This window comes from Dioscorea cayenensis, chromosome 5 (assembly GCF_009730915.1).
Source record: "Dioscorea cayenensis subsp. rotundata cultivar TDr96_F1 chromosome 5, TDr96_F1_v2_PseudoChromosome.rev07_lg8_w22 25.fasta, whole genome shotgun sequence".
Lineage (NCBI taxonomy): Eukaryota > Viridiplantae > Streptophyta > Magnoliopsida > Dioscoreales > Dioscoreaceae > Dioscorea > Dioscorea cayenensis.
In genome coordinates this window covers 24868080-24881834 of record NC_052475.1, presented here as the reverse complement: position 1 = coordinate 24881834, position 13755 = coordinate 24868080, and the positions used below count along the sequence as shown (strand labels likewise).

General features: G+C 32.8%; 1 protein-coding gene and 1 long non-coding RNA gene across 4 annotated transcripts; one reads left to right on the top strand and one right to left on the bottom strand.

Annotated features, from left to right (window-relative positions):
• Positions 1 to 3660: 3660 nt before the first annotated feature.
• Positions 3661 to 9979, bottom strand: LOC120260541. 3 transcript variants are annotated; one of them, XR_005536427.1, is made up of 3 exons: positions 9817 to 9979; positions 4208 to 4307; positions 3661 to 3674 (listed from the first exon to the last, which is right to left on the bottom strand). It is a non-coding gene; the product is annotated as an uncharacterized LOC120260541 (long non-coding RNA). The 3 variants fall into 3 exon arrangements; XR_005536426.1 differs by having other exon boundaries at positions 3662 to 3739; XR_005536425.1 differs by lacking the exon at positions 3661 to 3674 and having other exon boundaries at positions 4059 to 4307; positions 9817 to 9977.
• LOC120260540 (RNA exonuclease 4-like) lies at positions 5825 to 9370 on the top strand. The gene is given in 7 exon segments (XM_039268036.1): positions 5825 to 6376; positions 6872 to 7026; positions 7117 to 7247; positions 7977 to 8194; positions 8413 to 8619; positions 8713 to 8793; positions 8884 to 9370. Coding segments are annotated over 7 exon segments (1071 nt in total). The 5' UTR covers positions 5825 to 6341; the 3' UTR covers positions 9128 to 9370.
• Positions 9980 to 13755: the final 3776 nt, after the last annotated feature.

Genomic DNA, 13755 nt, shown 5'->3' with positions numbered 1-13755 from the left:
TTCATTAAAAAAATCTTAACAGAGATTCGTAAGAAATATTACAATTTTATTTTGCAATGGCGTCCAAGAAAGAAAGAAAGAGAGTAGAATTATGAGAAGGGGTGGCAGTTTGGTTAATAAATGGAAGGTGAGGGGGTAAAAGTGGAAGGGTGGAGATGACGTTGGGGTTTGGATTATTATAAATAGGTGGGACCCGCATCCGCATGAGCTCCTGCGAGGACTTGTCGGACAAGGCCGTATGGGTCCTTCCGTATACGGCCTTTCGCACTTGGCCCGCGAGCCAAGAAAAAATAATAAAAATTATTATTATTATTATTATTATTATTATTATTATTCATATAAAAAATTATAAAAAATCTTAAAATAATAATAATAAAAAAACATAATCTCATATTACTCGCCCCAATAAACTCTTGCCTTGTTATCACAACCCTTGTTTTTTTCAATAGTACGCCCTTCCATTGGACAATATCATGCCAAGTATTGTATTCAATTTTTATTTTCCAAATTTCTTTTTTTTTCCATAATAAATTCAGACCACATTTTTATTTATTACATCTATGTTGATTATAAAAGTCTTTTATTTTTTTTATTTTTTTTTTTTATCTAAGTAAAGGAGAATGCCTTTTTTTTTGACAAGTGAGGGAAGAAAAATAAAAATTATATAAAAGAATTATTTTAAAAAAAAATAAAAGTTTGTTACTAGTTATTACCTCTATGGTTTCATAGTTCAACTGTCTTCAATTAGATCATATCAATTTTTTTGGGGAGTAATTTAAATTTTATTTATTTTAACTTTGTAGATTTAAGATCAAACCTTTATTTAAAATTTTTAAATAGAAAATTCTATTTTAATAAAAAAAAAATTAAACAGAGAAATCTATGATTTGTCATTGTTGAAAATTTATGTCTTAAATTATGCAACTAAAAATAATCCATTTTAATTGTTTGAAATGAATTAGAAGCGACACTAAAACGCGGAAACATTAAATTTCTATTAATTAATCTATGGTCCCATTCGACCCAATCCACCTCAAGCCTTCTTTCTCCATAACTAGTCTTATCCCAAAGAGAATTAATTTAGAACATTAGGAATAAAAAAAACTTTTTAATGATTATTTTACATAGTTATGCATATAAATATTAAATTGTTTATTGAGAAATAAATAGATATACAGAGGAATAGAAGAATGAAAAGTTTTGGAGTTTTATTTAATATCAGGTGGCATATATAGAATTTAAAAGAAGAGGTGGTGGTTGTTGCAAAAGTGGTGAAATAAATAGCTTAAAAGAAGGTCACCAACCAGTTCATGTGCTTCTCCTTTAATGTCATTTATGAGTCATGGACATTGGATTTTATAATGTCTCCCAATTAATATTTATGCATGTCTTCTTCTTCATTTTTAAAAAAAAATTTATTAATTTTATTTTATCTTATGATTTGGAACATGAAAGCACTTTCAGAGATCAGCCCTTGAATCAAAGAGGATACATAGAAGATTTAATGTGATAAATTTATGGATATTAATATGGGATGATTTCATTTTGATTTGATCCACCGACAATGTTGTAAAGTTTGTCATTTAATTTTGTGTTTTTTATTTGCTGATATTTATATGTATGTGTTTTTATTTTGTTGAGGTTGTGCATGCTATTGGGAGGCATTAATAGCTGGATGTTTGATATATTCTTTCTCTACGCCGAAAGAAGGACTACATAAGTTTTAAAACGATGTCAGTCCTGTCCTTTGAGTTGGATTAAGTAAAACTATCTAATTTTTTTTTACAGTTTTTATGTTTTTTATTGTGTTAAATTTGTCATGTGTACATGCAAATATCAACGATCTAAATAATAAATCTTTGAGACATTTACACATATTGTTGTAAGTTTGAATTAGTATATTTGCATATATATATATATATATATTATAGAGCTCTCTGAGAAAAATACCAGTGGTACTAAGGAACAAATAAACAATAAAGGGTAGATCATTAGCTACTTAATTGACATATTAATTAAAATAAATATGTTTACAAAAATTTTCTCATCTTTTATATATTCATTTAAGAGAATAGTAAAATAAAATAAAATTATTTGGATCAATTTTTTTATGACAATTATTTGTAATTATTTTATTTTCAATATATTTGTTTGTGGATTATACACTTTATTTAAAAAATGTAAAATTCAATTATAAATATTCCTCACAATCTTATTTTATATGTTTGTTTATTTATTTTATTATATGGTATGGAAGGATAAAAAACTTAAATAATTAATTTATTTTCTAACTTTGTTAAATCCCCAAATGTGTCAACTCAATAATAAGCAAGTAAATATTGGATGTTATAGTGAAACTTTAAAATAATGTCATTTTTATAAATATAACTTTTTAAATGAATTGTTGTTCATTTTAATAATTTCGACATCCACACGTGATCTATATAACCCTATGATGGCTCCGATAATGTCACCAACTAATATTTGGTTTAATCTCTTAACTATTCTCTAGACGGAGACTCTTTCCCAGTCTAGGAAATTTTTTTTTTCTTTCTTCTTCTTTTAATTATTATATCCACTTTCAGTGAATTTTTATTTTTTCGATTCTCTTAATTTAGATTTTATGTATTTATTTATTTTTAATAAATTTGTGATTTATTTTTTTATTAAAAATAAAAAAATTGAACATTTTATTTTGTATATTTTAAGGAAAAAATGGTTGTCATCCAACTGGAAAAACATAGTTTATAAGATGGTACTCAATTATGGATCACTTTAATTGCATTCTTACATTGTACTAGATCTTATTATTAAAGTATAAGAATTTTTTTTTTTAATATTATATTATGTTTCAGATATGGCATTTGATAAGGTTGGCTTTTCTTTTGCCAAAGCGAAAGATTGAACTTTGAGAAGAAAGCTTAAAAGAGATTCCATGTAATCCTTCAATTTATCAACTTTTTTTTTCTTCTCTAAAGTCAAGATAGCTTTTAATTACAAAGTGGATTTAAAAAAAAAATTTATTTTCATATAAAACAAGTCCTTTTAAATCAGATATGGTGCATGATTGATTGTGACAAAATTGAATTTTTCTTCTCAAAATTTGGATCCATGCCTGCTATTATATTAGACAATATTTTGATTATAACTTTTATTCTGGGAAAAAACATAAATAAATATGAGCATATAATTTGCAAGCATGATCTCTTATTTAATTAATTAATTATTTATTTTGATGAAAATGATCTCTTAAACTATGCCATTTAATTATTAATATTAAACTTCTCTTATGAAACATGTCCAAGTTTTAATGGTCTAGTCAGACATCCATCCATTCCATGATTCTGGTCTGCTTACTTTTTATAGGGAACAAACTGGAAAAATAAAGGAAATAACAAAGAAAAAAGTGATGAATTATAGAAACAACAGAATTCATCAATAAATTTCCTTCCTTCCGTATAGAAAAGTTTCTCCATAAAAAACATCAGCAGACAAAGAACGGTAAAGAAAAGTAAACATTTTCCCTATTTTTTAATCCAAAAGCTTTTCCCTTTTAAAGATTTTTAGCATTTTTACAATAGAGCGACAACCGTCCCTCGATTTAAAGGTAAATCGGGGAACATACTGCATCCATGGAGCACGACCATCAAACTCTACATGCCACGTGCTCTCACCTTGCGCAAACATGGAATTCAATCTTAGATTCTTCTTAAAATGAACACCCTACATAAAAGACCCGCTACAATTGTTCCAAAACCCATTAGTTTTAGCATATTTTTGCCATGTGCTTAGCAAAAAGCTTTCCTAAAAAGAATTTAGACTTAAAAAAATTAAAAAGAATTTAACCAGCAAAACATCTGTGGTAGTTAACAATTACTACTAGGGGAATATATATATATATATATAACATATAAGTGTTATTAAAAATAAAATAAAATCTAGACCCTATATTTAAATAAAACGACATAAAATAACAATTAAATATTAGAGTAAAAGCCGAATATAATCCAAACACAAAACATAACAACCTAAGAAAGCTGAAGCACTTTCGGCTTTCCTTCAAGAATGAAGAACCTAAACTTTTTATTTTTGATGGAGGGGCCATTCAAATTCAATCTGATGGTTAGTTTGCTCTTGGAGTATAACTCAAAGAATAAAACATTGACATAAAAGATACATTCAACAATCAACATTCAAAATTCTTTACCAGTTCTGCACAACTTCAGTTAAGGCATGGCTTTTGGTTTTGGATTGATTTGCCAGTGCAGCAGCATGGTGTGATGGTCAAGAGTCCAAAAAATTATTGCCTGCAAGCACATATTCCACAACTTTAGTAAGTAAAAGACTAAGGGCATCTGACAAGATGGACCATGACAAACTTGCACCTCTTTATATTTAAGGGCAAAAACTGGAAACACTTAAAAAGAACATTATACTAGTATCCTTGTAATCTGTCTACTAATGCATATAGCTCTTAAATGGTAACAATTAACAAGAATGTTCATTTACATACAATGCACAACACTCTGCTTTAGCGGTTATCTTATTTGTTTATGACAAGCTTGGCATCCAAAATCTAACATCATTTGCATATTAAACCTTGTAAGCAGCAAAGCTGAAAAAGAGAGTTGAAGAAGTAAAACGTTATGCCATTCAATAGTTTGTTAAGTAGACATGTGGCAATGGCTTACATAAGATACATTACACCAACTAAAAGAAAAGATAAAATAATTATGTTTTATAATGAGAAGCTCATTTCTGGAATCTTAAGAAGCGGGAACTAAATTTCCCAACTTCATCATGGAAATTTCACTATATATATAGAGCACTGGCACCATCAACCAAAGCTGAAGCATAAACTCCTTGATATACAGAATGAGATGAAGAATTAATATATTAAAAGCAGTATATATAGATTCATAAGAAGAGTAGTTAAGAAGGAGAAGTTTCAAGGGGGTTTTTTATTAAATTGGCAGAAGCTAAAGAAGGGTTTACTATGACCGAGTTAAGACTAAGTATGAAGAATTTTCTCAAACATCAAAAGTTGTGACAAAAAAGACTTTGAAGACTGGAAAAGTCTCAAGCAGTTTTTAGATTCTCTATCACAAGAATCACATTGGTGAGCCCAATAATATTCCAATTCCATTGAATGGATCTTCATGGCCATGGAAATGGCTGATGGTGTTGACATTGATTCTCCATTCCCATCCCTTCTCCTTCTTCTATCCCTCCTTTTTGACCGAAGAGCTTTCAAAGATGAGAATCTTTTGGTCAAAGAAGTAACAGTACAGACTGTTACATAGGGACCCACCACCCTAACTTCTCCATAACTGCAGTTATGGGGAAGGTTTGATAAGGGTATATGAAGCTAGAGAGAATTGGTCTCACAGGCGATGTGGGACTATGGACCTGAGCCACTACGTCCCAACAAGCAACTAATAATCACAAAGTATAATTGCTTGTCAAAAATAACGATTGTAGTCAAACGCTCAATCCTTTTAACCTCCTAGGCAAAATGTATGATAAAAACCTAGATATGGCTTAGATGGGAATTCCTAATCTGGACATGCAAATGGATAACAATATAAGTATCATTAGATACAGAAGCACATATTCTATTTGTTTCCACATTACAAAACTACTTAAAGCTATCTAGTTAGGATAAGATTTGCGAGATGATTCTTATTATGGAGCTGTCATCAGTACCACACAAACATATATTCTGTTGCAAACATATTACCCAACCCTATTACCATCTGGTATGAGTGTCATCTTAACATGGCTGTTATTTCAGTCTTTCTAGAGCAATGTATTCACACGACAAAATAATTTTAACTTAATCAAGAGCAGTATACATAGGGATTAAGAAAAAGGGTAAGCAAATAAATTTGAAACTGACAGACATGCAGATGTATGCACACATGGGCAAGACAGATTCCAATCATGTAGTAACAGTCCAACTCAAAATGGCAAGGATTGCAAGGAATATCACTATCACATGTGTGCACAATCTTAAAAAGTCTTTCAGAAATGCAACCTTAGCAATTATTCTGAAGTCCCTACATCAAAATACCTTGGAAAAACAGATAAACCCATAATCATTTTGGAATAGATTCAAGAGGCATTTTGCCGAAAGATTAAAGTAATTAGCAACCAGTCTTTAGTTTGCGAACTACAGCCCACCACCATTCCTTTGGTCATTAAATCCAACAGCATTTTAACGTTAACATTGTTGGAAGTAAATATTGCTGGGCTTCTTGTATAAATACCAGGCCACCTCCCATATGTCTCACCAGCCATACCATCTATACAGCTCCTAGCAGCAAGCAAATCAACGAAAGATGGAGAGCAGGCCTGAGTCTTCTGAAACCCAAAGGTATGATAATATTTCTTGTTCTAGGTTCATGAGGAGAAGCTTTTTGCTAATATGCAGGCACTATAGTACCACATTATTCTGAAGAGTAGCCTCAAGTCAATCACAGATGAATATATAATATATCAGTTAATGATTGTTTGATGACAGCATCAATAAAGTGACAACATAAGGGAAGAAGTCTCGTCTTCATTACTCAGTTTCAAATTGATGGATCTTCTCAAGTATCATGCTTGTGAATTGATGAATCTTATCCTTATTGATTACTAAACCTGAGACAAACATAAAGAGTTTTAACTAAAATCTAAAACCTAAACTGCTGCACTGCTATTGGCTACGCAGGAGTTATCTTGACACCGCATACATGATATCAACAATACATACATATAATATATATATTAAGTATGTATGCATGCATGCATACATTCATATATGTATATATTGACACACATTCCTATGTCAATCATATGTATTCAACTGATCCTTACTTGTCTCCAGCAGGAACAAATGCGCAGCATGCTTCAAGCAGTACAACAGGATGGAACACCTTGTTGAGCACATGAGGATTTCGTTTCACTCAGCTCACGAGCCAAATTGCGGGATCTGCCAAAAGCATTGCAGATCATTTGAATCACTCAGGGAGCATCTCATAGGTAAGCCACGGTCTAAAAAAGTGAAAAAGGAACTATCAGAATACAGTTCTTGGTTGATTATCAAATCCACTATGGTTTTTATTCTTGAAGGACCACTGCCAAAGATTGAATGTGCAAAGATTTTCAGCATCAGAGGGTGCAACCTATGCTTGAACCTTTTTGATAGCTCAAATGCTCTCAGAATTCACCGAGGATCATGCCAGCTGTCACGCATCGCTCCTGTAAGTACATTTTAATTGGATAACATTTCTACTAAATTCTAGTGCTGCACTTGCCTTGGTGTTGGATTTTGTCATTTTCAGCACATATCTGATCTAGTTAGCTCAACCTCTTGGAAACAATTGGAAAAGCACCGATTGTTTAATGGTCACATGACTGAAGAAGAGATACATGGCAGATTCCTCACAAAAGACAGGGAAAAGAGGTGATCTTTGTAGTGCCAAAGGAACAGGAGTAGATGGATGTTTTGAAACAAGGAATCTGATCATCAATCAAAAAGTTAACTGCAATTTGATTTTTCTTGGCTTAACCTGATAGTACCATATCAGTCCCAAGTACCAGGATGACAGATGAGTAATGTGTTAGTAACAATCTTATCACTTAATATTTGTGAACATAATGGGAACTGTTAGGTTTTCCAGGGAATTCTATATTTTAGACTTGCAACGAAACCCTTTTGTTTCAGTGAAAGCTCACAAACAGAATGATTGTGCACATAATACAAACATAAGCCCAAATACTTGGACATGACGAGGAACCTAAAGGTCTATTGATCAATAAATTCATCAGAGCCTGGTAATAGTTGAAATATATAACTTTGATTAGTGTTCCATTAAGTCTATGGTCATATTACTTTAACTTAACAACTACTAGCAATATGCGTATATGATAAACTTCCTCTTGAATTTTTCCTTATTTGGAGTAAAACTGACATAATCTCTGCTTTGAAGGGTCTCATCCACCGAATGGGAAGGTTGAACTTACAAGCTTCAACAGAAATTGACACAAAAGCAAGAGACCCACAAGTGGTTGCTTTGGCGTGCAAGATGGTTGGAGGTGGGAGTGATGGATCTTTAGATATCTGTGCAAGGGTTTGCCTGATTGATGAAGATGAAAACATCATCTTTCACTCTTATGTCAAGCCCCAAATCCCAGTCACAAACTATAGGTAACCAACACATACAAAGAGAACTTTTTTATAGTTATTGAACCTAAGGCCATCCAAAGAATGAGTAGACCCATTCATCACAGGTCTTCTTTTACAACACATTCATAGACTCATACACTACAATATAAAAGGAAAACTATATAGATCATCTCAAGCTAATTTGGTTCATTTGACCAGTAACTGTTCAGTCTGTTCTAACACCTGAAGTAACTTGGTAGGTTTGAGACAACGGGCATTTGAGCTGAGCATCTGAGAGATGCACCACCACTGAAGCAAGTGCAGAGGAAGATTCAGGACTTTTTATGCAATGGAGAAGCAATATGGAAGATACGGTCAAGGGGCGGGAAGGCAAGGATTCTTGTTGGACATGGCCTTGATCATGACCTCAACTGCCTAGGCATTGAATACCCTGCCCTTCTAATCAGGTAAACAACATAATCACTTCACTTCATATAAAATTAATCCGTTTTCAGGAACAAGTCATTATCAATTTAATCTCTTTCATAATCAATTATTAGGGACACGGCCAACTATCCACCACTGATGAAAACGAGCAAGCTTAGCAACTCACTCAAATACCTTACCCAAGCATACCTCGGGTGAGTTTCCAGTCCAAAATATGCCTTTCTAAGAAAATGCCAAGAAGATTTCTAGTATCTAACTAGCACTCTCTCTCTCACATGGTACAGATATGATATTCAGACTGGTATGCAAGATCCATACGAGGACTGTGTGGCTGCACTTAGGCTTTATAATCGAATGCGTTCTCAGGTGCATCCACCTGACTACTCTTCAGGGTCAGGGGAAGCACAGAGCCGCAATAACTTTGCATCTTGGAAACAGAGGGACCTTGAGAAGATGACACCAGAGGCACTGCTAGAGATCTCAGCTTCTGACAACTACTGTTGGTGCTTGGACTCTTTAAGCAAATAATGGAATACGATCATCTCCTTCACCAAATATCATCAGATGTTAAAACTCACCACAGTTCTAGTGTCTTAATAAATAAAAGGTCAATAACATATCTTTAGTTTAAGATGTGTACTGGCTTCATCTAGGGTTTATTACAGTCTAATTTAATGTATCTCCCTGAGTCACTTCTGTCTATATCCTGGCTGTGAACAATCTATTGATATATGTAAACTTCGATCATGCTTTAAAACTATAATAATTCATAATTATTCCTACTATCCTGGAATTCATTTGGTTCTAATTGTCACAGCTAACACTCAACTCTCTTTCTTTTTTTCTCAAAACTCAACTTTCTCTAATTGTCTTTCTTGCCTAAATAATCAATCCAGATTGTAATTACAACACACACACACACACACACACACACAAAACAGTGAAAAACACCTCGTGCAAACATTACCAGCGAGTTTAGTGATTCTTACCGATTAAGAACTCCACCTTGACCCATGAATTTGTGAGAAAAATTGACCCGTCACCTCCCCCCACCCAAAAATAAATAACTTAAATCAATCAAAACCCACTACACAGCATTCGATCGAGTTCGTGATTAAATCAATACTATAGACAAAGAACGCAATGCCAAACCCTCAATTAACACAACAAAAAGGAACAAAACCAATCGAATTAGGGATTTAAGGTAGTCGAGCAACCTTAGGGGAGTGGCAGTCTCATCTCCCGATTCAAGCAACCATTATCGATAGCAGCGGGAGATGGAGGACGGCTGCTTCGAGCTCTTCGGGATATCCCCGGCGGCAGCGCTCCGGAGAATGGCCGACGGATTCCAGCGAACTCTCTTATATAGTATAGGCTAGGCGCGGGAGAACGGACACCGTGAAACAAAGGTTTCTAGAATGTTCGGTTTTACATTTTGGCCCCTTCGAATGTTTAAAATTATTTATTGCTCTCTGGTCAGAGAAGGCAATTTAAACAATTTTTTTTTTTTTTAAATATAGCTTCTTGAAAAATCACTTAATTATTTGTAATAAATGACCAAAAATTCTATTCATATATACTTTAAAATTTTTTAATAATCATTACATTAATATTTTTATGTGTATATCATTTTAAAAAATATTAATTTTGTTCATTAGATATATACCCTCCAGTCCTTTTTAATTGTCTTTAGAGTTCTTCTTTGATTTTTTTTATTTGTTCATTTAAAAAATTTATTTAACATTAAATATTTTTTTAAAAAATTATTTTTTATATTTAAAATGCTTCTACAACCTAATCATATTCAAGTACATATTTTATTAAATTATATTTTAAATTAGGATAATTTTTTATAGTTAATATGATTTTTCATAAATTTTAAATTATTAATTAAATTTAACTGGTTTTTTAATCAAATGAATTAGTTAAAATGGAAAAATAAAAAACTTGGAGAGAGTAAATCTTAAAAATTTCTAATTAATGTTTTCATATGGGTACCCTTACATTAGGGATGGTAAAAACTAAACTGACCTGTAGTTTTCAACCCGATTTGTCCCGAACGGGGCAGCTTTAGGGGGGACGAGGTGGGTTTGGTTTTTCCATGCCCCGCACGACCCTGCTAATAATTTAACTTATCATAAATATTATATAATATAGGGGTAAATGAATTTTTTTAAAAAAAATCCAATAAATTTCTTATTAATTTGTTTTTAGGAAAAATTATTTTTTACCCTCTAACAGTTTCAAAAATTCCCAGTCAACCCTTTGACTTTTGAATTTGCCGTACAATCCTTCTTTTTTTTTGTTTCACTTCATTTTTTCCCCTTCAGCTCATTCCGTCTAATTCATTTAATTGAATTCCATTTTTACCCTCGGCAATGGTGGGAAAAAAACACATTATTTTTTTTAAAATGACCTAGTTTTTTCCCATCTTTTCAAATATTTTTTGAAAAACCTTCAACCTCACTAGGTATCTCTATTTGGCTTCGACTATTTTCATCACCACCTTTTGTTGCTATGGGTTCTTTGGGTTCGCCCTTCTGGTTTGACGACGGAGTCAGTGGGAAAGGCTCGGCCTTGAAGAGGAAGAGACCGGCGAGAATCGATATACTGATGGGGGATGTGTTGTGCTTTAGAGAACCAAAGAAATCGGACTGGCGGAAGAAGGATGAGGAGGGGGAGGGTATTTGGTGTTTTGCAAGAGAGGAAGGAACGATTTAGGACTTATGTCAATCCCCTTGGAGATTCTTAATTGGTATGTGTGTGTGTGTGTGTGTGTTTTAATTCCTATTCGTCTGATTTATGTCGATTCTTTTTGTATGGATAAATTTGAAATTGTCGGAATGTTTATCATGGGGTTGATTGTTGGAGCGCGTTGCTTAAACACACACTAGGAATGATAAACGAAAACAAGGTAATTTAAACAAAAATAACTATTGTTAAACATAAACCAAGAGTATTAAACAGAAACGCGTTACCTTAAACAGAAACCCGAATTATTAAACAAAAACAAGATAACTTAAACAAAAAACTATTGTTAAACGTAAAAAGCGTATTCGCAAACAGAAACCAAAACTATTAAACAAAAACTAGTAAACTTAATCAGATACGCATTAACATATAATGTAAAACTATTGAAACCCAAGAAATTAAAAGTAAAACATTTAACAATGTGCTCTAACATAATCAGATAAACATAAACTAGTAAATTAAATAGTGACCAAGACTATTAAAAGAAATTGTGTTAGCTTCAATAGAAACCCGGATTGATAAACAGAAATAAAATAACTTAAACAAAAACAACTATTGTCAAACATAAAACGTTAAAATTTATCTTTATGTTTAATGTACTTCTAATTTCGGAGGGAAATATTGATTGGAATCTGCATGATTTAAAGGAGTATGAGTAAAACATTCTAAAGTTTATAGAACAAGAATTAATCCATGGTAAAATAGTCTAGAGATTGATCTATATATCCATAAAAAAGGTGGTTCTCTTACATTCTAATTCCGTAAAGTTCTTATTCCAAGATATTTTCTTTTACATATTATTTTAAGCCACAATTGAATTTGAGTTTAATTTTTACTTTAATTTTTATTTTTATTTTTATTTTTAATCCAATAATTTCTAAAGAGTTTTGGGATCTAAATTAGTCAAAATATAATGTATTATTGTACTAGCAACTTAACTTATTCTGTTTCCGCTTAATAGTGTATGTTTGTGTGTAACTAACCTAGTTTCAACTTAAGTAACCTAGTTTCAGCTTAAAATTGTATGTCTGTGTTAAACTCTACTCTGTAACTTAAACATTGACCAAAATTATTAAACAAGAAAAAAAAATTTAAAACAGAAAATACCTAAGTTACATGAAAACATGTATATTTAAACAGAAACATACTTTAATCTCAAGTTTTCTCCTCAACCACAATCTTACGGCTTTCAATTGCTTCATCACTACCTTTCTTCTCAACCATACTCTCGGATTCATTGGCATCTATAACCATAGCAACCTCCAAGTTTTCTCCTAATTCATCTATGCCTATCTCCTCCGCAACTACATTCTCTTTCTCCTTTGTCTCTTCAACCAGAAACTTAGTATGATTCCCCAATTTCTCACCCTCCTCGCTCTTCTCCTTCTCCTCTTCCAATGCCACCAGCTCCTCAACCTCTCTAACGATCTCCATGACCTCTTTCTCCTCAACCCTAACACCAGCAGAGCTTGTCTACATATCCAACTCTCCACCATCGGCTAAGGTCGCATCAGCGGAGTCCTCCAAAAGGTTCTTTGGCTTCAAACCATTGATCTCTGTGTCTGTCGTTCATTGCCGCCGAGAAAAAAAAACAACAGGGAAAACACCCACATATCCAAGAAATGATTGAGGTCCGCTTCGGTGATGGTGCACTTCCATCAAACTCCCATGCTGTCACCGGCGGATCTAGGTGTCTCTGTCGTGACTCCGATTTCCAGATCGAATCTGCCAACCCAACCTAAGATCTCACAGATTCTACATGGAACGAGCAAACATGCCAAAAGAGGACAACCAACACTCCTTTAGGAGAAGAACCTTTCTTACAAGTAGATAAAGGCCCGTAGAAAAGAAAAAGATTACGCCAGTAGATGAAGGTCATTGTTGTTAAAAAAAAAAAACCCAACCGACTCCGTTTAGGCACTTTAAAGACTTGAAGGGTTTAAAAATAAGTGGAGAGAAAATGAGGGTTTTTTTGGGATACCAAAATTAGAGAGGGGAAATAATATATAAACGAAACTTTCAGGGGGTATTTGGCAATTAACACTTGTTTTTATAAGTATATGTTTATAAAAAAAAATTTAAAATATTTTTAAAAATTTTAGTTGCTTATTTGTACTATGAGCGGGGCAGGCTGGACGAGACGACAGTTTATGAAAAAAAAGGGGGCATGACAGGGTGGGCCGAGGATAGTAAAGGCGTGCCCCGCCCTGCCCCACCTCATTGCCATCCGGGGCGGGGATGGTAGTAGCGTCCCCCCATTTATTATAACAAATACAAATTAATTTAGTTTGAGAATAGTTAAAAATACTTTAAAAATAAATATTTATATAATTTATAAATATTTTAATAATGAACACGGGGTTGAGGGATATATATACACAAATAAAAACTTTAAACAAAGATAT